General features: G+C 48.9%; 1 protein-coding gene across 1 annotated transcript in view; it reads right to left on the bottom strand.

The window, feature by feature from the left end:
- Positions 1-14,876: 14,876 nt before the first annotated feature.
- Positions 14,877-26,927, bottom strand: part of SFRP1 (secreted frizzled related protein 1) — a 38,937-nt gene continuing 26,886 nt past the window's right edge. The window contains exon 3 of the mRNA XM_053578703.1: positions 14,877-18,334. Within this exon, the coding sequence (XP_053434678.1) occupies positions 18,012-18,334 (323 nt within the window). The 3' untranslated portion in view covers positions 14,877-18,011. The remainder of the gene's footprint in view (positions 18,335-26,927) is intronic.

Below are 26,927 nucleotides of genomic sequence, written 5' to 3'. Positions count from 1 at the left end.
TATAAGCCACACACATCCTCCTGAATGTGTCGTATCGTCTCTAGATCGCTTATAACACCTGATACAATGCCTATACCTCACTTCAGTCCCATGGATCCAATATCCTTGAGACAAAGCAAATTCAAGTTTTGCTTTTAGACACTTCGTGGAATTTCTTTTTCTAAATATTTTTGATCTGCAGTTGGTTGAATTCATGAATGCAGAACCATGATTACAGACGGCTGACCACACGTCCTAATTCTTTCTAGAACACTGTCTAATTCTGTCCTTCCTCCAGGCCAGCCTCTCTCACTGGACAGTAAGCTCCACAGGGCAGAAGATAAGACCATAATATTTAGTGCATGAGACCCTGGCCCATAATTAGCAAGGCACCCAACAAGTATTTTAGATGTATAAGGAAAAAAATACATTTGCATAGAAGGAAGGATTCAACACCTCTCCTCTGCTCTCACCTATGTAGGAGATTTCTGCCTTCCCCTTGTTTCAAATTCTGGGCTTTACTCTAAAGATCAGGAAAGGGTTGAGAAAGAGAGCAGAGGCCAGAGCAGCTTTTTAGATTTCTTTTGATGGTAGAAGCAAACCATTCATCCTTCAACAGAGGCATCTGTAAGTAAATTAGGGCTATGCATATAATAGAGTAAGTTGTTAAAACGCAAAATCGAACATACACTTGTTATGGACTTGCTCCAGGCACTTATCAATATGAATAAATCATGCAAAGTTCGGTTTTCAAAAGTTGGAAAGTGATATATATATACATATATGTGACAAATAAAGTTCGAGAACGCGCAATTTTGCTGTTACCTTGAAGATCTACAGTCATAGATGCTACGCAGTGGTACAAACACGTGTAAATAAAGTCGTGTGAGGATGCTGAACGCCAGATTTAAGGTGGAGGCTGCCTAATTTGGGACCAAATTATGTAGATAAATTATTTGTGGAGAATAACTGAAAAGTTTTGGAACCATAATCAGCTTGATCAGAGCTGCCATTTGGAAGGTGAATCTGATAGGAGAAATGAGGTGAACATGTATTCGTTCAATTTATCGAGAGTCTATTACGCGTCAGGCATGGTAACAGGTGCTTGTGAACCAACAGAAAACTCTGCCCTCATTTGCCACCTTCTTGCTTTCTAGCCCTGAGGCAAAAGAGCCATAGCCAAAGAGGATGGGGGCTTTCAGACTCGAAAAGAAGAGGGGGGATTACCCAGGTAGCAGCACAGGCTACGTAAAGGTACAGGGGACTGTGTCACGTATGAACACAGGGAGACCTGAAGGCTGGGGCGGCCCTACCTGGAGCAGGGACACAGGACTAGAAGGAAGCAGTTATTGTCAGGTGCCCAGCCCTGCGGTGGGGCCCAAGCATTACAAAGATAGATGACATGTTCCCTGCCTCCAAGGAGCTCACAAATTAATTCTGACAACCATTCATTCAGCAGATCATTCAGCAAATACTTTCTGAATAAGGGTGCAGAAGTCTGAACTGGGTGACTTTTCATCCTAGCAACCCAACAAGAAAGTGATCTTCAGCCTCACAGCAGAACCCGGCTGTGGCGGGGGCGGGTGTCTCATGCAAAGATAAGAGGTGGCCCACTCAGGCAGGAGTGCACATGGCAGAGTTCTGCTGAGCACTCACCTCTCGCCAACTCAAGTACCTGCACCTCTCTCCCTTAAACACTGTTAAATCCCGTGCTCCCGCGCCCTTGCTGGCTCAGCCTCCAGATCCCTAGGGCCACAGCCATAACTTCCCAAACTCAAAACATCCACTCAGAGGAGATAAATCTCGGGCTCTGGAAGGACTCTCTGGAAAGGAATGCTAGACAGGCAGCAGGCCTGGGGCGCCGGCCGCTCCCGCAGTGAGGCAGAGCAGCTGGAGGGGAGCCAGAGAGCGGCCTCCATGCCCCCACTCCCTCTGCACTAACCGGCTGGGTGGCCTGGGGCAGCCACCTGACCTCTCTGGGCCACAGCTTCTTCCCTGGTATGAAGATGCGCTTGGCTGCCCTGGAACCTATACGGCTATAACCATCGTGCTGCCTTTCCTGGGGCTGTGGGAACAAGTACCACGAACAGGGCAGCTTAGAACAACATAGATGTGCTGTCACCCAGCTGTGGAGTCACCAGGCTGAGATCAAGGTGAGGACCAGGGGAGTCTCAGGCTCGGGAAGGACAACCTGTTCTGTATCTCTCCTGGCTTCTGCTAGTTTGCTGGCAAACTTTGGTGTTCTGGGGCTTGGGGACACACTGCCTGGATTTCTGCCGGGATCTCCCTGTGGTCTCCTTGTATGTATGTGGGGGCCTCTTCACATGTGCTCTTCTTATTGGACACTGGTCATGTGGCATTAGGGGCCCACTGTGCCTGCTGCAGAATGGCCTCATCTTAACTAGTTCTCCACACAGTGACCCTATGTCCAAAGAAGATCATATTCTGAGGTGCTATGGGTTATGAGTCCAACCTATGAATTAGAGAAAAACACATTTTAACTCATAACTTCCATGCTGAATCCCTAAATTCTCCTCTCAGGAGCCTTGTAGGGCAACCATAAGATGTATTCAAGCAGAGAATTTTGAGACTTAAAAGAGGTATTGCTGAGAATTCTGACAAACAGCAGGTGTACCTGGGCACTGGCCCAGGGAAACTGGGAAGCATGTCCCTACGGCCCCGTGAGCTCCTTCAGCCTGCAGCTGCGTCTGCCTCCCACTGGGTCCTTCTGTGACCAGGATAAGAGCGCTGTCCTCAATCAAGATTAGAATGGACAGAGTCCAGGGAGAGGGGAGAAGGGCTGGAGCAGTGCCCGAGCAGGTTTACACCCTGAGATTAGCTGGAGAAAGTCACCCCATTTCAGGCAGTGACTTTCCTGACACCTGGAGTATGGACCCAAGCCTGGGTAGGATATTTATATGGAACTGTGTGGTGCCTGAAAAACATCCCCACAACCCATCCTGGGCGACACTCATCCACACCAATAGTTAGAGGACTCCCCGTGCTCAGGGAAGAGGTACCAAGCTCCGTGGCGCACCCAGAGTTTAGGAAAAGAGGCCTCTGAGTGCTCTACAGCAATCAGCAGGTGTGAAGGCGGGTAAAGGCCGGGAGAGCAGGGGACGACAGTTACGTCGTCTCAAGGACAGGGCAAGACCAGCCTGAGTCCGTGCGGCCTCCCAGCCTAACTTTCTCAAGCCTTCTCCTTCCTCCTCTGCTTCATCTATTTTATGTAAGATTGGCGCCACTTCTTTCTTTAACGCTTGATGACATTTTCCTGGGAAGCCGCCTGGACCTGGAATCTCCTTTGTGGAAAGGTTTTAAGTTATCAGTTCAATTTCTTTCCTTCCTTTGTGTTTTTTCCGTCTTCACTTCTTCCCGAGGCCGTTTTGGTAATTAATGTTTTTAGCTCTCTATTCCTTTCTTCGGTGCCAAATTGGTTAGCAGAGTTCTTTGTTTGTTTAAGCTATCTTCCATATTTCTTTTTTGTTTTTTTCTTGAGGCAAGGTATGGCTCTGTTGGCCTGGTTAGAGTGCAGTGGCATGATCAGAGCTCACGGCAGCCTCAGGCTTCTGGCCTCAAGCCATCCTCCTGCCTTGGCCTCCCAGAGTGCTATAATCAGGCATGAGCCACTAGGCCCAGCTGTTGGCAGGGTTTTTTAAAATCCTATTCATCTATTCATGCCTAAAACACTGTGACAAGATGGCACAGCCATGCACCACATAATGACATTTCCATCTATGACAAACCACATAGGTGAAAGTGGTTCCGTAAGATTATAAGGGAGCTGAGAAATCCCTGCCACCTGCTGACAAGCCAAGGAGCCCCAGAGTTTGCTGGTGACCCCCCAAAGGTAGAATGGGGCAGGGATAGGTTCTGTCCAGGAACCTTCAGGGACATCTTGCTGTGAATTCCCAGCTCCAGATCTGTGAGAAAATAAATTTCTATTGTTTTAGGCCCCCCAGTTTGTGATATTTTGTGACAGAGCCCTAGAAAATGAATACAACTAAGCGATTAACTTTGGTACATTGCTGGACACCAAGTGACCCACAGGTTGAGAACCGCTGGCTTCGAGGGACTTTCCCACCTCCCAGCCCCCTCGCATGCCACCCTCCCCCTTGCTCTGTACGCTCCAACCAGGTTCAAATGACTGAGTATCCTCCACCCTCTCCCCCAGCTGTTCTTCCTACATCGGGTGCCAGGAAGGCCGACCCGATGGACTCCAGCCAGGGAAGTCCCATCATTGGCACTGGGGGAAACAGTTGGTTGCTGAGTGGACACTTTGACAGGTCATCAGGAAACCAGGACACCAGCTATCGCCTGTCTCAGTCAAGCAGCTTGTTTCCTCTCATCTCTCGCGGGCCTCTCGGGTCGCTAGCGGGGTGTCAGAGCCCAGTGCCAGTTGTCCTGAGATGGGGACACCAGCATGACAGATGGAAGATGGGTTGGTGCAGCGTGAAAGGAAGTCACTTTTGTCCGAGCCCCCAGTGTATGTGGCCGGCACACAGCCCCAGGACAGGGTGATGAGCTGTGGAAGGAATGCGCTGCCCGTTGGAAAACAGTCGTGGTTTGTTTTCGTTCCTGCATCTGAAGACACACCAGGACTGATGGCAGCAGGTAGGCACAGCGAGCCACATTTCAAACCTAAGGGACCCAAACCCAGGTTCCTGCCATTCAGCTATGATATCTCTGCTGAACATCAGACGTGGCTCCCCCAAGTCAAAGGTGGTGTGGGCAGACCACTGTGAAAGGTGTGGAGAGGGGACGCTGCCCACCTGGCCTTGCCTCCATGAAGATGACGGACAACAGGGACCCACGTCCTGATTGCAGCCTGCCTGTAGCCCAGCCCTCAAGAGGGTCCCCAGCCAGGCCCCCATTGCGTCCCCCTTGCGAACAAGAAATCAGATAGGAAGGTGCGGAATGGGTGTGAGAGGGGTTAGGGGAGAGAGAGGAAGGAAGAGGATTTCAGAAAAGAAGAGTGGGAAGCGAGGAAAGGCAGCGAGCAAGAAAATGGGAGAGGAAGGACACCTTTAAAGGGGAGAGAGAAGAGTGCCAAGTGAAAAACAATGTTAGTGGTCACAGTTTGTGAACGCCTTGCTGACACACACACAATGTTTCCTAGATATGTTTCCCAAAGGGCCCCTGGCCAGGAACAGGACTGCCTGGTGAAGCCGCAAACTTCCCAGCGGCCAAGCTCTCCTGGCCTCTTTCTTCTAGGCAGCCATGGTCCTGGGGACCCAGGGAGATGAGGAGGGGCTCGGCTCCTGGAGGTCTGCTGAGTTGGCTGAAAACGCTGTGCGTACACACCTATGTAGCTTATCCGCCACCGTGGGAAAATCAGAGGTCTGATACTTTTGACTCTGGTGAGGCTCTTTTCCTCTTATCATCCTCAGTGTGGTAGAAAACACTCCCCAAAGGTTTTTTGTTTGTTTGTTTTTTCTATTCGGAGGTTACTAAAGCCGGGTGTGGTGGCTCACACCTGTAATCCCAGCACTCTGGGAGGCCAAGGCAGGAGGATCACTTGAGGTCAGGAGTTCCAGACCAGCCCGAGCAGGAGTGGGACCCATCACTACTAAAAGCAGAAAAGTTAGCCGGGCGTTGTGGCAGGTGCCTGTAGTCCCAGATACTCTTGCTGAGGCAAGAGTATCTCTTGAGCCCAGGCGTTGGAGGTTGATGTGAGTTATGACGCCACGGCACTCTACCCGGGGTGACAGAGTGAGACTTTGTCTAAAAAAAGGAAGAGGTTATTGTACTGCATAATTCAGAAATACACATCTGCTGCTCACTTAGCTTCTAACTCACATGGTCCCAGACTTTGGAAAACATCTTTTGTCTCAGAAATGAGAGATGCAACAATATTTTTTAAATTTTTGTATTTAATTTTTCACTGTGGTAAAATACACATGACATAAAACGTGGCGTCTTATCCCCTTGGAGTCCACAGCTCTGCAGCACTGAGCCTGTTCACATCAGTGTGCAGCTGTCACTGCACAGGGCTCTCTCCATCCTGCAGAACTGAAACTCTGCACCCACTCAGCCATGTTCCCGCTCCTCCTGCCCCGAGCCCCTGGGAGCCACCGCCTTAGGTTCTGCCTACAAATTTGAGGACTTTGGGTACCTCATCCATGGTATACAGGGAGCCATTCGGTATTTGTGTTTTTGTAACTGGCTTATGACACGAAGCAAAATGTCCTCAAAGTTCAGCCCTGTTGTAACATACAGCAGAATTCCCTTTCTTCTTAAGGCTGAATAATATAGTACCTATATGTCCCATTTGGGTTTGCCACAAATCTACTTTTTGGCCGTTGTGCATAAGGCTGCTATTAACAAGTACCCAACTATCTCTTTCAGTCCCTGATTTCAATTATTCTGGAATTATATCTAGAAGTGAAATTGCTAGGTCATATGGTAATCCTATACTTCATTTTTTCAGGAGCCACAGAGGCTGCACCACCTGACTTCCATCTTCCCATCTCTCCACCCCTTGCCAACACCTCTTGTTTTCTGTGTTCTTGATAGCGGCCACCCTAATAGGTGTGAAGTGGCATCCCACGGTGGCTCTCACCTGCATTTTCCTAATGATCAGTGACATCAAGCATCTTTTTATGTGCTTATTGGCCATTTGCGTATCTTCTGCAGAGAAATGTTTATTCAAGTCCTTTGCCCATTTTTCAATTGGGGTTTGGGGGTTGTTATTGAGTTGCAGAGAATCTTCCTATATTCTGGATATTAATCCCTTATCAACGTACCATTTGCAAATATCTTCTCCCATTCTGCAGGATGAATTTTCATTCTGTTGAATACGTCCTTTGGGGCGCAGAAATTTTTAGTTTTGACATAATGCAATTTATCCATTTTTCTTTTCTTGCCCTTGAAGAATGGTATTTTTCAGCCAACTGCAATACTATGGCTCTCTCAAGGTGCTATTAAGTGAGAGAAAGAACAAGGTAAGTAACTCCCAGTGCTGGCAGCTGCCATGTGAGTGCCCCCAGCACCACCACCTCTCAGGCCAGGCCCCGCACAGCAGGCCAGGAGCAAACCCTAGCCTTCCCTACCTTCCCTGTCAGAGTGTGTACATGAGGCTATCAGAAACCCTTCCTATGCAGACCCAGGCGTGTTAGACAGAGGGTTTAGTACTTTGGCTTTTTTCTTGTTTGTTGTTGTCTGGTTGGGGGTTTGTTCTGATGCTGGTAAATTTCTTTTCCTGCCTTCCAGGATTTTTTTTTTTTTTTTGAAGTCGTACAGCAAGGAATCTTGCAGAATTCACACAAAGGATCCAAATGAACCACTTATGTAGAAGAAAACGTCCTGGGCTTGCTGCCCAGCTGAGATTTTTGACTCCTGGCACCAGAAGGGATCATTCTAAAAAGTCAATAAATGGTCCCAAGGGGAGTGAGCCAAATGCAGACATTCCGCCATTCTGAAAGATAAGTGGCTGGGAGCATCTTACAAGAAAGTGCTTGGCATTCAGCGTCCTGGCTTTGTTTCATGAGCCCCAATTCTGATCCAGTGTCAGCCACTGGGTTCTCTGCCAAAGAAATACTGGAAAATGAGCTTTTCTTTAATTTCATTGGAATGTCAGCAGCTGATGGCCATCGTCTGTGAAGCCAGAACAACCTTTAAAACATTCAGATCTCCTGGGATGAGCGCAATGATCACACCAGCTTCCTTTGATAGTGAGAAAGCAAAGCTAGTTTAATGGAAAACGGCTTCAACCCAACAGTACCAATAAGAGGTAGGGAAGGGGCCCGTGCGGGCACAGCAAAGCTGAGGGACCCTACCCAAACCCTGCACCCTTCTCCCAGGAGCTCACAATGCTCAGAAGTCCCGTTGCTTCCACTCACAACTCTTCTCTCCTAATCACTCAATCCAAGTCACTTGAGTATACGGCATGTGCGAGGCAAAGACGGTGGGCAGGCAACACAGAACTAGCAAGTCACACAGTTCCTGTCCTCACGGTGCCCACGCACAGGTGGAAGTAATTAAAAGACGTTCAAGAAGGAGAGGGACCAATACAAGATGGACCTGGTGCCAGAGGATATAACATCCCATCGTGCACCGAGAATGGTGGGGGGCTCTGTGAAGAGGGGGGTAAAATCCTTAGAGGCCTGGAAATGGGGCGACATTACACAAACAAGATCGGGTGTATTCAGGTTGGTATGGCCATAGACGGGGCCACATTATACAAACAGACTCCAAGACACTCACACCCACATGTACACAGACTCTGCCCTACAAAGAGGGGAGCTCTTTCCACACCCGTTCAAGGATAAATGGGCTTTTTCTAAACATTCCTCTCCTAAGAGACACGAGAAATGAACAAAGGCCCAGGAAGAAGCCTGGTGGCCCGAGCAGGCCCGGCAACTGAATGCATCACAGGACATCTTGTGCCTGGTCCCAGGTCTCGCAAGCACCCTACACTCCTGGAAGGGCTGACTTTTGTGAAGGAGCAACTTGTTGTCAATGGGAAGTAGTTTCTGGAATTTCAGGTGAAGGAGAGAAGAGCCAGGCACTGTCTGCAGTGAGCCTTCATTCCTGTCACGGTTGCTGGCTGCCTCTTATGTGCCTGGCTCACTTTCAGCACAGGTCAAGTTCAAATGCCGGTATGGCCTGGACAGTGACCAAGCCTTGAGGAAGGCCAGGTGGTTCTGATTAGGTCTGGAAGCACATGACTCGTCCAGTAGAGGACCCATCAGCCCCCAAGGTCTGAGTTTCTATTCCTGCCTGCTGGGTCTAAGATTCACTCCCGAGGGAATGTAAGTTCCCAGTTCAAAGAGGAAATCTCTGATTTGTTCTTCCCACCTACCCTCCCCACAAAAAGCTACCAAGAAATAAAAAGGCTGCCTTGGAAGGGAGGCCCCAGAGTGTTATTTGGACATCACCCACCCTTTGTAAATCAACATTTTAATGCTTTAAGTGCACATGAATCAGAAACACCAGGGTCACATTTCCTCTGCAATACTTGGGTGTGGGGGTGCACAGCACACTCCAAATTTGATCCCCAATCACAAGGCGGGCCAGGGCCTTGTCAATTCTCTCTCACCCTGAGCAGCTGGGACAGGCCCCCCATCACTCCCACCCAGGTCAGGACCAAGCCGCTTTGCATTACCACGTGTGCACGTGCGGTGACAGCCACACTCGCGAGACTGATCGATGCCAAGGACACCCACGGGCCGGGCAGAATGGGAGGCGAGCAGCAACGAGAGTAATGAAGGGTCTGACGTGGAAATTTCAGTAGGAAACAAGCAATTACATGAGAACAAACATTCCGAACGCCACTTACAATCACTGGGACACAAAACAGTGATTATAAAAAAACAAGAGCAACAAATTGAGAGCAGGGGCAGCTTGCGTCTTGGAAAAAAAGGCATCGTTGTCCCGGGTGGAGCTGTGACCCTCTCCCTGGGCACGTGTGTGACTGCGTGCGTGTGCATGAAACACAGGAATTCTGAAACACATGACATTTATTAGACTTGACTGAGAAGTCAGATCTCTTTCCCCTGCAGTGGAAACCACTTCTCCTGAACAAACTCGTTTTCCTCCACTAGGCCCAGAGCAAACAGTGACTCAGAAAAGTGGGGAAGATTCTCCCCAGACCTGCCGTAGGTTCTGCGTCAGAATCGCTGGGAAATGTGCAGGCGGGAGGAAGAATGGTCCCCCAGCCAGGACCTGTGACCTCCAGCTCAGGGCAGAGGTGGGGTCACAATGACCAGCGTCTAGGAAAGAAATATTTTACCCAAAGTCAAACTGACCAGGACACACCCACTGTCCTTTCTCTTCATCAAGACAGTTCCAAGGGTTTGAAAGGTGAATTCTTTCCTCCCACTGGCTGAGTAGAAATAAATGTTAGTCTCTGAGTCCTGGGGGACATCTAACCTCTTCCAGTGCAGTCTGCACTGTGGGGGTACCTTGTCACCAGCCCTAGCCTGTGACATCCTAATAGCTGTCACTTCCAGCACTGTGGGGACAAGGCCCTCGCAGACACGGAGGAAGCTCAAGAGAATGATAAGGACAGAGTTTATAGGTGGCAGTGGTGGACAGGAGGCAGAGCCAACAGGTCTCTTTGCTGACAGGCTTTGCAATTTACAGGTGGTGCTTATTTTTTCCTCTAGCAACTGCTGGCTGTGTCCTCCTTGACTTCCTCTCCTCCAGCCAGGGCCTCGGGACCTCCCCCCACCCCACCATGCCTGAAGTGCCCTGCCCAAGGGGGGTGTTGCTGCGCCCAGCCCCTGAGTGACCTGCCAGGACAAGCAAAGCTGCCAGCTGCATCCTGGTGGGTGGGCACTGGCCTCAGACGATCCAGGGAACACTATGGAGCCCCTCCCCAACCCCAGGTTGTCCCTGGGACACATTTGTGAAGGAGGCACTGGCATATTGGCCTTCAGATCAAAGGGGCAAAACTACTCAGATCTGTATAAGCCTCCTGAGAAGCAGGCGGCAAACGTGGAAACAGAGCCCCTTAAACCACCGCCCAACCCACTCCCAGGCATGAAGACCGACAGCCGGGCAAAGCCAGAGCGGCCGGTGCACAGCGTATGAGGGGTCTCCCATTCTCTCCCCAAGGCTCTTCCTTGAGAGGCAATTCATCACGGTTCTGCATTTAAGTTCTGACACCTAGGGATCTCAGAGAGGCACCTGGCCAGCCGTTGGACAGAGGACAGTAAGAACATCTCCTGGAACCTCACAACTGCCCACAGCAGAACGTAGCTGAGATGCCAAGGACAGGCTTCCAGATCCTTCACAGCCATCCCGGTGCTCAGGTGATGGGAAGGTCAGCCTGATTACAATCACGTGCTGGGTTTCAGCTGTGGAAAATTGCTGGCTCTCTTCTCCTTCCTCCCACATCCTCCTTCTCTCCTTAACACACACACACACACACACACACACACACACACACACACACACACACACACACACACACACACACACACACACACACACACACACACACACACACACACACACACACACACACACACACACACACACACACACACACACACACACACACACACACACCCCTTCCCCTCCCTGCATTTAAACAAACAGCTCTCCCGTGATCAAGTACAGCCTCTTCTTATCTAAATAGTGCATAGACGTAGGATGACACAGGCACTTGGTGTTCCTATTTGGAAACTGTTTTGGGACCCAGCTTCTACAAACCTACAAAAAAGCAGCCAGCCTTGGTCACTACTGACGAGCTCCCTGTCGTCTGCTCCCCCAGTAAATCAGCCGGCTCAGAGGGGCTATCCTCCCATCTTCAGAGGTGGGATTTCCCCGCCAAAGGCTTCAGTTTCCTTTCCCTTTCCTGGCTCCTCCAAGAACCTGGCGTTGAAACTGCCCAGATGTGAACAAATGGAACATGAAAGGTCCCAATTCTGTTGTTAAATTCCTGTATCCCTTCAGCTGTCCAGATAAATATCACCAGTCGGTTAAACTGCACCCACTCGTGCGGGGCCAGGGGCTGAGTCGTTTAGTCAAGGGCATAGCCTGGAGTGCTGAGAAGCTGCTAAGGGGAAGCAAGGCAGAAATCTGAGTTTCCATAGTAAGCAGAGTCGGAGGGGACAGGAAAGAAATAAGTGGGTTCAGAAGATTAGTTCCCAGTTTTGTGTTTATAACCACAGCTCTCCGCATTTATAACCATAGCTCTCTGGTTTTTCTTCCCAATCCAGACCATGGTTAATATCTTGAATCCCTAGGAGATGGGGTCTCTTTGGAAATCCCAAAGATGGTATTGTTACAGCAGGGGCTGGGACAATGGGGGGTCCCTGCAGACCTGCTCACGTGCACCCCCAGGGCTGGCCAACCTTTTTTCCTTTTCTGCTGGAAAAACAAAAGAGCTGGAAGAAAAAGTTATCTTGGGCCACAAGGTAAACACACAAACACTAATAGAAGCTGATGAGCAATTAAAAGGTCCACAAATAATTTTCACAATATCCAACACAAGATAAGCAATAAGCCTCCAATAACCGGCATGTGGCCACAGGTTGGACACCCCTGGGAGCTTCCCTACTCCAACTGTACCCTGCCCCATCTGGGAAATGCAGGCCCAAACTCTTGGACCTGCCATCAGAATCTGCATGTTAAAACTGGTCCCCGGTGACTCATATGCATATTAAAATATGAGAAGCACCCTTGGAGAGCCAGATGTACCCAGCTGTGAAGAACAGAGGGCTCTTTTCTCCTGAAGGTAACTTGTCTTTGTTAATGGGTGTAAGAATAACTCACAGAACTTCAGACAGGGGAAGTGTGGAGTAGGCAAAGGAAGGTACCAAAGAAACCTGCCCTGCCTCTCGTTCCCGACTCGACTCGTGTGCCCTAGAAGAATGTTTTGCAAAGTAATGTCCCCATGGGCTGCTGGCATCTCAGAAGCCTGGTGTAGTCTGGAGTCGAGGCCCTCTGTGCAACCCAGAATTTCTGGGGGTGGAGTCAGGAAGTGCATGTCAGCTTCCTTCAGTGACACGTGCTAATTTTTTTTTCTTTTTGGAGATAGAATCTCACTCTGTCACCCTTAGTAGAGGTGGGGTGACCCGTGGTGTCATAGCTCACAGCCTGGGCTCAGGTGATCCTCCTGCCTCAGCCTCCCTAGTAGCTGGGATTATAGGTGCCCACTACAATGCCCAGGTAATTTTTCTATGTTTAGTAGAGATGGGGTCTCCCTCTTGTTCAGGCTGGTCTTGAACTCCTGAGCGCAAGCGACCAGGCCAATTCCTCAGCCTCCTGGAGTGCTGGGATTGCAGGCGTGAGCCTCCACACTGGCTGTGTCTCCCTCTTCCGTTGATTGCTGTAAGTGAATCTGAACCGCTGCATTCCTGGACCCGAGGTTCCTTGGAGGTAAGACCTACATAACCTGTCCCTCCATTTACCAGCCCTGAGAGGGAACGCTGGTGAAATTCACTGAGGAGGCTCGGGCACTGCCCCGTGTCAGGTTGAGACAGTGGGTGAGCATCTCAGGAGCACAGCCTCAGGCAGTCTTGACCCTCGGGCCCCCCAAACTCCAGGGCAACCCTCACAGCCTGAGTGGAGACGCCGTCGCACACACTTCACCATCCTTTTGCTGCTTCATTTTAAACAAAGAAAAGCAGAGAGAGGGAAGGAAGGAGAGGGATGGGGCCTTGGTATGTGCCACACCTTCTGGGGGCAAGACATGATTGCAAGAGGGACTTTACCTAACAAATGCAATCAGTGTAACCTGGCTTATTGTACCCTCAATGAATCCCCAACAATAAAAAAAAAAAAAGAAGAAAAACTGCAATGGGAAGGAACAGGTCATCGTGGTGGGGGCTTCGGTAGGGGTGACAGTGACATCTACACCCAGTCTAAAATAAGTGTTTCTTATTAACCATAGGGGCACTAAAAGGAAATGCCAATATTCTCCTTGGTTGGGCTAGTCTGTCCCTATTTCACCGGTCATTCGGGTATTAGTTGGGTGAAAATCGTTCTATGCTGGAACATAGCTTTCATAGAATTTTTACGAGTCCTCATGCCATACCTAAAAAAAAAAACAAAAGGAACCATAAAAGGGTGTGTCTGCACTTGGCTGTAGCTTGGGGAATAATCACGGATTTCTGGGTGAAAGTGCCAGTTATCTCAGGTTGGAGAAGTCTTCCTGATCAGGACTTACCACGATAACCACTATGGACTCACGCAGGCCGTGTTAGAACCTCTCAGGCAAGGAACACATGAGACAGCTGGGCTCAGCACACTGTTGCAGACTGCAGCACTCCCAGGGCCAAAGGGAAGCACAAGAGGGAACCAGACATGGTTATGGTTAGGCAGCTTGGATTCAGGAGACCTGGGTTCTAATTCCAGTAAAACTGGTGCCCTAGGAGCACCAAGCTAGTTGGGAAATCCTGGCCTTGTTGCGTCTACAATTAAGGGGGTAATAGGCTGGGCGCAGTGGCTCAGGCCTGTAACCCCAGCACTCTGGGAGGCCAAGGCAGGATATCTCGAGCTCAGGAGTTTGAGACCAGCCTGAACAAGATCAAGAGTCTGTATCTTGGGCAGCACCTGTGGCTCAGTGGGTAGGGTGCTGGCCCCATATACCGAGGGTGGTGGGTTCAAAACCGGCCCTGGCCAAACTGCAACAAAAAAATAGCCAGGCGTTGTGGCGGGCGCCTGTAATCCCAACTACTCGGGAGGCTGAAGCAAGAGAGTTGCTAAGCCCAAGAGCTGGAGGTTGCTGTGAGCTCTGACGCCATGGCACTCTACTGAGGGTGACAAAGTGAGACTCTGTCTCTAAAAAAATAAACAAATAAATAAAAGATTCATTTAAAAAAAAAAAGTCTGTATCTCCTAAAAATAGAAAAACAAGCCAGGTATAGTGGAAGGTACCTGTAATCTCAGCTATTCCAGAGGCCAGGCAGGAATATTGCTTCAGCCCAGGAGTCTGAGGTTGCTGTGAGCTGCGATGATGCCACAGCACTCTAGCCTGAGCCTCAGAGTGAGACTCTGTCAAAAAATAAAAAAAATAAAAAGTGGGGGGAGAAGGTTTAGACATGGTCTTCTCTAAAGCCTCGTATAAGTCTAAGATTCCAGATACAAGCAAGTTTTCAAATTTTGATTGTTCACTGTCACTGTGAGTTAGGCCAGAGGGCAAAGAGCATCTGTAAACAGAAACACAGAAACAAAACTTGGGCAGGGCTGAAAGCCACATTCTCGCAGAGCAAGTATTTAACCTTCTCTCTGATCTGAAACACACACAGCCAGGAGCAGCACTTCTGGAATTTATTCACAGGAGCAGATGTGAAATGAGAGGGTTGCCTCCCAGCATCTCCAGCCCACCCACACCAGTTACCACGGAACGCTGTTGAACACGGACCCAAGGACATCGCGTAGGCAGGGAGGAGGGAGAGGATGTACAACTGGAGGGGGGAAAAAAGTCACAGCTCACATTACCATTGATTAATTGAGTGATTTTAGTCAAGTGAATATTGATACATGGCAGGAAAAGCATGGAGATAAAATGAACAAGTACGGGAATTATCATCGACGGAAGTTATCACATCAAAACATCTGGTAAAATGCATTAAAAAAATACACACACACAAATGAAATGGAATGTAAAACATTTTCACAGTATTCCAAGCTTTTGTAAAAGATTTGGACTTGAAAAAAGATATACTACACGAAGGAACTAGGGAAGACAGGAATTGCGTCTGGGTCCTATATAACTGCTGGTGGCAGGTGCCACAGGCCAGTGCATAACCCCGTGGAAGTTGCCTACGGTACAATCCTGAAACAGATCACCTGAGCCTCGTGCATCTATGTGGTTGCAACAGAGCAACTGGTTATTTGGAGTCTGATGAGAAAAATGGGGGAGTGGGACTACTGTAATTTTCAGATACATGTTAAAATTGGAGCTCTAACTGGATTCTGCCTTCAGAACTTGGTGCTAACCCAGAGGCAGCAAGAGCCAAGGGTTACACAGGCTATTTAAAAAATAAAATGTTCTTGGAATTCTCACTTACCATTCTGTCTTCTAACTATGAATGTTCCTCAAAGATTTAGCCGAGTTCTGCCCATGGACTCACAGATCTCTATCCAGAGTGAATTTTAAAGCTTTATGCATCTGACCTTTGGACTAGCAGTAATTATCAAATCACATGCAGGGTTTGTCTTTTGGAAACCAATGACCGATGCGATAAGTATGTACATGAGTGCTGATAGATCCTTTAGTGGAGAAAAACAAAAGTTGGGGTTAATGCAGCTCTGGGCCCACAGGTAGCCTCTCTCTGGGGCCCGAAAGGTGACACACACAAAGTGGTGCACATCTAACATCTTCATTAAAGTGGACAGTGAAGCTCCACGTCCAGGGACTTAAGAGTCTGTACCAAAACTGACAACTGCCGCTCAATCCCCATCATTTGCAACTCTCATTAGAAGGGCTGCCTCCTACCTGAGAATCCCCGTGTTGAGGGGTGCACTGTCCGGCCACCTCCTCTTCCACACTCTGAACTAACTCCTAATGTCCCAAACCCCTCTGCCAAGGCCCCTGCCTTGGAGAGAAGGCCCTGTTCCGTGAGGTGCTGTCAAAATGAGCAGACCCATGTGGGCGCCCAACTAAGGGGTTCATCCACCAAGACCCAGACCCACACTCTCATGAAATTACTCTGAAATTCAGTTTGACAACAGGGAAGTAGAATGTTTCTAATTAACTAATATATACACACTTCTGAATCATCCAAAACTACAGGCAAATTACTCAGATCCCCCAACACTTTATGATTAAAGGTCAGAAAGAAACCGCCCCCACCAAATAAAAAGTGTTAAAATGTTAGGATCACAAATTGCCAAAGGTCGATTCTATCGGGATAACTCTCCGGTGACTAGGTTGGCATGCTGATTTTTCAAAACTGGAGTTTTCAAAAGTTAATAGAATCTTCTGTTTCTGTGTCCAGCTAGGGCCAGGGCAAGGGACACTGCCAGCCCCACTGCAGAGTCGGGATTGGGCATAAACACTCATCTAGACAATCAGTGAGGTCCCAGAGGTGCTACAGAGAATTAAGACTCAGGCTTGGAGGACGAAATCAATTTTTAAGAACTACGTCCTGTACATTGGATGAGAAAAGCAAAGTTATCTAAGTAAACTGCTTTAAGTACATCCCTTATCAAACACAAGGGCTTTGAGAAATGTCTTAGGGCACTTGGGGAAAACAGCAGAGATATTTTGCTTCTGAAACCCTCTCCTTAGATGGAAACGACTTTCCCCTCTGCAGAAATAAAAAAAAAAAATTTAGGTAAAAAGTGCTGGGGACAGGCAGGAAGGCTGTTCCAAATTTCTTTGATGGTCAGGAAATCACATTTAAAGGAACCTATTTCTTCTCATGTGAGTTTTGTTAGTATTGTGTGGGTTCCAGGGTACCGAGGACTCCTGGGGCAGGAGGACCCCTTGGCTATGGTGGTGGGTGAATCCCTCCCCTCCCCCCACTGCTTCTAGAAGGCAGCCTGCAATAGACTGAGAGACCTGTCTCAGCCTAACCTATCAAATTACTCCATGTAGATGTTTTCTTACAAAGAAGTCCTTGAAAAGTGGTTTGGTTTTTGTTGTTGATGTTCTTTAAAAAATGTGAAATGAATGAACAATGAAATGAGGATAGTAATCTTGTCACCCAATTTCACAATTCCCCGTGACTAGCAATTTCCTGGACCTAAAGTGGCTATTTTTTTTTCTTCTTTGTTTTTTTTTTTTTTTTTTTAAAAAAACACCAACCATTGGTGTTTCAGTCTGAAAACTGTCTTGCTTATTATGCCCACTGTATTTTCCTTTTTCTCACATAAAGGCAGGTGCATGCTGCCCCTCCACATGTCTGGGGGCACAAGCATGCCCTGGCTGACCGATGGGCCTCACCACTTCCGCAGCATCTGAGACTGGCCAATTCACATCCACAGACAACCAGGTGGAAAGGCCCAGGGCAGAGCTGCAGTGACCCCTCTTCCAGCCCCGTGAGGCTCAGGGCTGCCTCTTTTCCTCCTGCACCTATCACTTTGGGGAATTGATCTTAAAGCATTAAGTGCAGTCTGTATCTGTCTAAATTGGACAGAAAAAGAAATTGCTCTAGAGCTGAAAGCAATGTGACTTACTGATAGTTAGAATGTTCCAGTTGCAAAGGCATAGATCAGCCAACTGATATATACCCACAAGTTGCAAAACTTAGTTTTTGCTACTATCTCTCATTTTCGGCCCAATTGTGTGTGTGCGTGATGGCAAACACTGTTATTTTAGTGACACATCTCCACAGTGACTGCTGCCCACACTGCAGATCTTAAAAGCCTTCCTAATCTAAAGGGCCTCTGCCTCACCCAGACCCGGCTACCCTGGGGCCTGCATGTGGCCCTGGAGGGAAGGGAGTGAGAATGTTGCAAGAACAAGGCCACCCAGACTACAATGTCCACTGCCACCAGGAGCGGGTGTGTGTGTGTATGTGTGTGTGTGCACGTGTGTGTATGTGTGTGACCCGCTGGGGTCCAGCATCATCGCTCTCCCCCACCCCTCACCCCACCCCACCACACCCTCCCAACCCACCCGGGGACCATCATTTAAAGACAGACTGGAAAGTGGGGCACTCATGGTTTTTCATTCTCCTCATGAAGCTTTTGAACTCCCTGTTCTTCTTGTCCCACTTGTGGATGGCGGTCAGCAGGTACTGGCTCTTCACCTTGCGGCCCATGATGAGGAAGTAGGGGCTGAGGTTGTCCAGCTGGTGACATGGGCAGTCGGCCCCGTTCTTCAGGTATAGAACCAGCCTCTTCAGCTCCTTCTTCTTGATGGGTCCCAGCTTCAGGGGCTTCTTCTTCTTAGGGACAATCTTTTTGTCACCATTTTCTTTCTTCACTTCTTTTATTTTCATCCTCAGGGCTAGAGATGGTGGAACAGAAAAAGAGAAGAGGGTGGGGAGAAAGCATTTAGAACACAGTGTCCCAAAGGCAGGGGACAATGAAAAGCAAACAGCAAATAAAAGTGACTGTATCAGTAAAAACCAAGGTCTCCGTCATTCGTTCTGCTGCAACTCAGCCCCACATTCATGTTCTCTATTCTCAGTAACTGCCACTGGCACCATAAGCCTCTCCAATACATTTTCAAAACAAAATCTTATTTACCCCTTTTTAAAAAATCGGTGACTCAGAATATCATATGTTGCTTTAAGAGATCATATAATCGATTTCATCCATATAATCGAATGCTGTAGATCTCAGCATTCAAAAAAATGAGTTTTTTTAAGAGAAAGTTACTGGTTTAGCTTTTTGACATCCAAAAACCTAAAACTCTGACAAGTTGAGTCCTGTAAATGACACAGAATCTACATGTGCACACTCAGCCAGGGAGAGTTAAAGGGTATTTCAAATGTCCACGGTCAGGCGCACGAAACATCAGTGTCCAGCCTCAGCAGGTGCAGGGTCAAAGTCCCTGTGACCATGTCACTCTGGTGGTTGCACAGCTGATGCTGCTATTGGTCCATCAACCACTGATCCACCGCTAATCCCTACAACAGGAACCACTAACGTTCTATCCACCGAGCAGGTCCACCCAGGATTGAAATCTGACTTTCCAACAGATTCATGTGAGTCCTGGTGAAGTCCTAACAGATGAATCCAGGCGATGCTCTCTCCTCAGATCTGACTTGGAACCCAGGCTGCTCCGTTCTCAGCACAGCCTCAGCATCAAGGGAAAACCAGCCTGTCCGCCCACTGTGCCTTCTCTTTTCTCTGTTGCTACAGACTTTGAATGAACATTATTATTAATCCGTGGACCAGATCCTTCAGCGATGTCTCAGCAGGCCCGACTGATGAGGACAAATGATCAGGGAGACTCTCCATAAAGTCTCAACACAGCAGACACGTGCTGTCCTGGTGACAGTCAATTCCCCTCTAAGACGGGCCAGGCCCCAGGTATTTTGAAAGGAGTTAGAAACCATTTTCTAAATGCTAGTCACCAGATCATCCTCTGAGGTCTTCTGAATTCAAAATGACCAGCCCCCTCTTTTCAATAACACAAGGCTTCTACCCATGCTCAGTGAGGACAGTCTTGAACCTGAGCTGAATCACACTAACAATTACGAATGCATTCCAGGACACGTGCTACGTATCTGTCACGCTTTTCCTCCACTAATCCTAACAGCTTCAGAGAAATGTACAATATTGTACTTTCCCCACCTAACAAGGGGGAGAAGTGAGGCTTGTGGAGTTAGGCTGACTTGCCCGCGGTCACTAGTCCTAACCTGAAACCCTGATCTCCATGTCAGCTCTGTCAATTACCACGTTGTCCCAAAATTCTTCAGAATGAACCCCAAACTTAGAATACTGATCCAATGGGCCAAGATTTATATTTATTAGGGAGGAGGAACCCAGACCCTCTCCCCAGTCTCACCTGCATTTCAAAATGACTTTCCTTATGAAATAGTAAAAGATTTCCTCCTGGTTGGGGTGGCGCCTATGGCTCAGTGAGTAAGGCACCGGCCCCATATACCAGAGGTGGTGGGTTCAAACCCAGCCCTGGCCAAAAAAAAAAAAAAAAAGATTTCCTCCTGGTTGAAAGAGGCTACTCTAGCAAGGGAAACAACTGAGTTTTGGAGGCTTTATTATTTAATATTTAGTTGCCTGGAACAGCACACTTAACTAACTGAAGATAAGGAGGAGGAGAGAAAGATTCTAGGAACAAGTCTTGAATGAATGTGTCAAAGTCAGTCAATGAGACTCTCCCTCTGCTTTCTCTGTCTTATAAAGAGTCCCAGAGCCTGGCCCTGCGTGAGACCCGGGGTCTAAGACCCCTCACCCCAGGGGTGGCAGGAGGGGCAGGAACTGGGCACCAGCGAGCAGAATGTCCCAGGATTCACAGGGGCCCCCTGGCTGCTTCCCCACAATGAGCTGCTTCCTTCACACTCCTTCCCCTACCTAGACCGCTACCCAGGGCTCTTGGATGTGCTGATTCCTTCCCCATGGAGACCAGCAGGGTGGGTGTAGCGGACAGGAAGAAGCAAAGGTCACTCCTCCCGGCTTCACCCGGACACAGGCCCACCATGGTTCAGTGCCCACTGCTGGCTTATAAACCTGTCCCTGGGTGTTCACTGGAGCAAAGGATCTCCCCTCTTCTTGTCTGTGCTTCGCTGAATGAGAAAGGTCCTCAGTGGGGTTGAGTGGGGAACCAGCAAGAGGAATCTCACTGCCCAGGCGGGCAAAGGCGAGTCTCTACCTCTGCTCCCACCCCTCCCCGCCAGCAGAAGGCAGTGGTAGAAACCCCTTCTCAAAGAAAGGCTGCAAAGGGTGAGACGGGAAAAGCATTTCTGCTCCTTCCACTAGATACTCCAGGACATGGCCCTAGGTCCTAAGATAAGCCCAGAGATCTGAGGCCCAGACCAAGCAAGCCACTGGAGTGATTAAGTCGTCACAGGGCAAGTAGGTTATTAAAAAGAGGGGGGCTGGTCATTTTGAATTCAGAAGACTTCACAGGATGTACAGATGATCTGTAGGGGACCCTCTTTTCCGCAGAGACCCATCATTTCCTGAGCACCCCCCGCCCCACTCCACAGAGTAAGGGACTGGGTGACTTCCTATAAGAAAGTGACTCACCTGCTGTTTTAACACAGCAACATTAAGTCTCAAAGGGGGAGGCGTCAGGGACCACCTGTCTCCCCCCCCATCCCCCCACTGGCTTGTGACTTCAAGAAACCATTGTTATTATTTTATTACAGTTGAGAAGAAGGACTTGGGTTAAGTAACAACAGCACACAGCCTCGGTCTGCGAGACACAGAACCAGGATCAGAACCCACACCACCTCCAAAGACCATGCTCTCTCCTGCGGCACCATGACTCAGTTGAAAATGAGATTGCTTCAGTGGAAACTATTTCACTCTTCTCATTGTGTCACTTTTAATCACAACTAAAATCAAAAATTAAAGTTCCTTTGCCGTGACGGTGTAAAGGAATCTAGTTCACATGGGGGCGGGGGGTGGGGGCAGCGAGGGGAGAGTTAAGTCAAATGATGGGAACGTGTTACCCATTAGGCTTTTTATTTCTTGCCATTTGGCTCACTTTCTTTTTTGAGGTGGGGAGAGTAGGGAAGAAGGAACATATGGTCAGAAATTACTAACATCTTTGCGTTTATTTGGGGGATGCAGATTACCGCCCCTGTCTGGATATGTGATTAGCCATCCCAAGGTGATTCCCCTGTGCCCTGTAGATGTGTACCCACCCACCCCCCGCCAACACCACGTCCAGGGGCCGCTGGGGCAGGAGTGCAGGGGTGGGTGCTGGCCTGGGAGCAGCTTGGGACTGGTCCGCCACACCCCACCGCCAACTCCCTCCGTGCTAGTCCAGCTCAGGGGCTGAGTTTGCAATGCAAATGGCAGGCATGGGTAGGGAAAAGCGGCACCAGGGTGCAGGAGCTGGGGCAGCAGCCACAGCTGGGCCTTGGGTTCTAATCTGACCTGCATTCTCCATCTGTGAGTGTACAGAGTGGCTGCCAGGCTAGCAGAATTAGCACCCCGGGGGCCCATAGCAGGCAATGCGGGGAGACATCAGGCCCCTCCCAACCCCGGCCTCCATCCTTTGCCCTTCCTCTCTACCCTCATCTTGTGCCCTACACACCCAGGAGCAGAGTCACAGCTAAGCCTTCTCGAGGCCTTTGACTACACACCCAGGAGCAGAGTCACAATTAAGCCTTCTCAGGCCTTTGAGCTAAGCTGCTTGTAACAGCAGGACCCTGTGCTAAAGCAGAATAAAAAACAAAAATAAAAAATTTCTCTTTTTTTTTAGCAACAGTTTAACATTTGCTGCAAGTAGGATGTGACTGTCCACCTGGGCACCATAGGCAGCAAGAACTCAGAGACCCAGAAATTTCGAAAGCCCAAAATGTGAAGCTGCAATTAGAGGTTGCCTGAGCCTTTCTCAGTAATCTTAAAATAAATAATCTCTTACACTCAAGTAAACCATTAAAATTTCATTCCACTTTCAACCACCCAAACTTTTCTTTTGCTCACAAGTTATACTTCTTCAGGAGGCTTCCCACGAAGCTTGGCCGTATTTCTGAGGCTGAGCTGAGAGGGAGAAAGCCTGGACACCCATTCCCCAGGCCTTTTCGTCTAAGCCATCTCTGCCTCCCAACTTCCCTGCTTGTCACCGAGGCAACCATGGGCCCAGGGCGGATCATTTCCACCAGCAAGGCTGCAGGAATCCAAGAAGGGCCTGCCAGGATGAAGGGGAAAGAGGCTGAGTCAGGAATCAAACTTGTAACTCACCTACCTGAGTACAGGTAATAGCTGCAACGAAGTTGGTAAAGGACAAAGAAAAGAAGAGAGACAAAGAGAGACCCCCAAGGGCACCTTCTCTGGGACGTAGAGAACAAGAAGACGAGCTCTTTGTAAAAGCCATCGGAGGCACCAACGGGAACCTGGCAGCCCAGGATCATGAAAGCGACTTGAAGAAGGCATTCCAGATGGGGGAGAGGCCCCTCACCCGCAAAGGAGTCTCAAGTCTGGAGCACCCAGCCTGGTAATTTGGGGGATCGTGATGACCGGGATAATTCCAAAAAGCCAAAACCAGCGGGAGGGGAATGGAAGAAGGAAAGCCACACAGACAACCCCGAGCCTCTGGACAGCTCAGGAAGAGTCACAGCCAGTGCCAGACGGAGCACACAGAACCATTTCCACTCTTTCCTGAAGTCAGTTTAAAATTACAGTTTAAAAAACAAGATATAAATACATGCAGGAAAGTGGTAAGGAAAACAGGAACGTATCAAGAGTACTTTGTGCTTAGAAAGCAAATGGACAGTGGATCTGACGACACCGCAGGACCCAGGAGGGCGCCCACCCTGGGGCCCTGGGTGTCCCCGACTCCTTCACAGAGGCTGTATTCCATGTAAGGATCAGCGTAAAGTCCCAGCAGGGACAGGCAGACCCCTCCTCTGGGCCTTGGCTGCACTGCAGGTGACAACCTTCACCAACTCCAGCAGCAGCCAAAGGGTGTACTCTATACCGAAGGTCGGAACCAGCTGGCGGGCTGGGGGACAGTGGACACGCAGGAGGCAGGTGCTGCATGGACACCAAGGGGCCCCTCATATCTTAGAGCGCTACACTTCCATACCCCAGGCAGAGGACCAAGTGGGGACCCAACAAAACCCTAAAATGAGGCCAAACAAATCATAGGCCCTGCATACACACCAGGAGTCCCCAATTTTGTACCTCTCTATTAAATTTAAATGGACAAAGACTGGCGAGTATTTAAGGAAAGCTTCTAGATGTGAATGATAGATACCAAAACAAATAGAAAAAGAAAAGGAATTCAAAGACAACAGGGTCAGTGTAGGGAACATAAACTTTATTTAATGATAATCATATCAGGGGAGAGTTTGTATTCATAAAACAAGAACACAAACAAAGCTATTAAAAGGAAGGTCTGGAGACAGGAAAGAGTACTTGGAAATTTAAAACATAAGAGACGAAATAAAGAATGCAATATAAGGGCTTTAAGATAAGGCTGAAGAAATTTCCTGAAAAGCTGAACAAAATGACAAAGCCATGGGAAATAGAAAAAAGACAAAGCTCATCAATCCAAGAGTTTCAGCGACTGCGTGGAAGGCATTACAGCAGGAGAAAGCCAAGGAAACACATGGGAGACCCAAGAAATAATACAAGAAAACTTTAAGTGAATAACATGAGTTGTCAGGTTAAACAATACCCAGCTCAAAGAATCATACTATTTAGAATCACCGGGATAAAAAGAACTTTTAAAATCTTCAAGAGAAAAAGACAGCAAAGGATCCGGCACCAGAATGGGACTGGGTTTCCCAACAGCAATGCTAGAAGCTGGAAGATAGTGAATTGATGCCTTTAAAATTCCCAGTAAAGATACCCTCAGGCTTTTAAAAATGTCCTCCCAGGTATCTTTTCTTAGGAATCTACTCAGTAATGTGCTCTATAAAAATCCAGAATTTTTTTATTTTTAAAAATTTATCATTAATATTATTTTAATTGATAAGGCATAATAGTATACATTTATGGATACAGCGTGGTGTTTTGCTGTATGTATACAATGTGTGCTTAAATTAAGCCAGTAAATGTATTCATTGCCTCACCTGGATACGCTTTCTCCAAAGGGTAAAAAACATTAAAAAAAAAAAAAAAATCCTCCAGAGTCAGACAGATGCCAGACCACACACGCTGATTCCAAAGATGCTTGCTTTTTTCTCAATTGCTATCTCTTTTCGAGAGGGCCCACGTTCCCAAATAGATAGACAGCTTGAAGCACAGACTCGGGCTGGTTGCGGAGAGGCTGGCAAACACTTGCAAAGTGATCTGTTAGGAGCAGGCTTCCACCAGCCTGTCTGGTCAGGAAGGGCCCCTAGATGGGCACCCCAGTGACCAGCCCCACTGGCCAGCTACACCCTCCTACAGCACGGAGCCTCCAGGGGAACACCTCACAGAGCCATGCAGACAAGGGGGCCCAGGTCACACAGGCCTTGGGTGGGCAACCCCGAGGCCTGAGGCAGGAACCCAGCTGTGCAAATGAGATTAAGGAACAGCACCAGGAGAGGCTCTTCACTGGTAAGAAACTGCTGCCTCCTCCACCAGGCAGCAGAGGCCCTAGGCCCCTGACAAGCTGGCTGTGAGCACAGAGGGCCTGTGATAGCAGCTTGACAGACCCCCTGCGCCCAGCAGGAGCAGTGCTTGGCATTATTAATTCCCTTAGCAAAGAAAGGAGCTTGCACTTTGTCCCAATAACTCAGCCGCTTGCCCCCGACCGCAAACCACATGCTGTGTACTTACACGCATTTAGTAACTCTGGACATGTTATAAAAAAAGCAAAAACAAATGGGGGGGGGGACGGAGAAAGGAAGAAAGAAAGAAAAAAGAGAGAAGGAAGGGAAGCAACTGCTTTTTCTCTCCTCTACAAACAACAGCAGATGTGGAACTTGCTCCTTAGTGACTCGGGGCAAATTATTCAATTGCAGTTGTCCTGTTTCCTGGATCCTGACACCACGGGGAGTTGGTCAGGCAGTAGAGTCCAGTCTGCAACTTTACAGGGCCCTCCCCACTCACGCACAAGAGCACACACAGATGTGCGCGCGCGCACACACACACACACACACACACACACACACACACCAGCAGCAACCACGGCAGTCACCTGGAATTCTGCTGCCTAATTGCTTAATTCCATGGATTGTGTTAAATCCCCACTGGTTTAAGCTAATGGTGCAAAATGAAAGCCCCACTTTGGGAGAACAGTGCTGCCTGGCATGGTTTTGTTTGGGAAGGAATGTGGGTGGGCAGCTCTGGCAGCAAGGGCTTGGGCCTCGATGAGGATGGAGAAGAGCGTCAGCCCGTCAGCCCCTCCCCGGTGCACACCTCAGCCATCCCCCCTCCGCAGCCCCCGCTCTGTGCAGGGTCGAAGAAGAACAGGGGAGTCGCTTAAATAAGACAGCCACCAGGACTGATTGAATCTTGGCTCCAAGTCCAGGCAAACCTGCCAAGGCAAAAGGCTTTTCCTCCCATGGGGTCACTCTGTCTCCCCCTCTCTCTCCATCCCACCCCCCACTGTCTGCCGAAGGACAAGCTGAGTGTGGGCTGGGGAGAGGGGGCTGGGGAGCGGGCTTGCGGGAGCCATCCCTCATATGAGCTCCGCTTGAGAGTAGTTCTCAAGTGATATCCCGAGAACCTCCTGGAGGGCTCCTAAAAATGCACATGGCTGAGCCCCACCCCCATTAGTGACAGTGGGATGGGGCCCAAGAATCTGCATCTCTAACAAGGGCCCAAGTGATGTCCCAAATTGCTGGTTGTTTGAGGACTACACTTGAGATCCACCAGTTTAAAGGGTTTGAAGATGGGATGTGGGGCTTTCTGGCTTGTCACCTTCGTAATTCATAATGGCGTGTTTGAAGGATGCTTTCCTGGGTGATGTTCAGGCACGCTGGAGCAGGGAAGCCCCCAGACTCACCGAAGTTCGGCCTGGTGTCAGCAACATCAGCACAGGCCTATCCAAGATCCAGCAGATGCACAGCAAGCCGCCAGCCTAGCGCCACTTAACAGAATTGCTGAGGTCTCAGGGAGCCCACAGCTGCAGATACTTGCAAAGACGGGAAAGCGAGGGTTTTGATAGCGAGAGGCAGCACGTTTCAGAGGCGAGGACTCCAAGTTCAGAGTCCCCAAGTCCTGGCTGACCTCCCCCCTGACTTTGAGTGCTTTTAACTCCATCACAAACTCCTGCTGGAACTTGGGTAAATCACTTCACTTCTCCAGGTCCTGGTGTGGCCACGTATAAAATGAAAAGTGTTGGGCATGTTCATCTCAATTTCCACTCCTGCACTGGCCATCTAAATCTCAATCTTCATATTTCCTCTCTGTGTCTTTGAAATCTAATAATAGAGAAGCCCAGACTATGTGAAGGAAACTATCCCGTATCTCAGATGGCAATGCTGCCTGGCCCGGCTCTCTCCCCTGGGGACCTTGCTGCGGGG

The sequence above is a fragment of the Nycticebus coucang genome, chromosome 24, assembly GCF_027406575.1.
Source record: "Nycticebus coucang isolate mNycCou1 chromosome 24, mNycCou1.pri, whole genome shotgun sequence".
NCBI classification, from domain to species: domain Eukaryota; kingdom Metazoa; phylum Chordata; class Mammalia; order Primates; family Lorisidae; genus Nycticebus; species Nycticebus coucang.
This window is presented reverse-complemented; position numbering and strand designations above follow the sequence as displayed.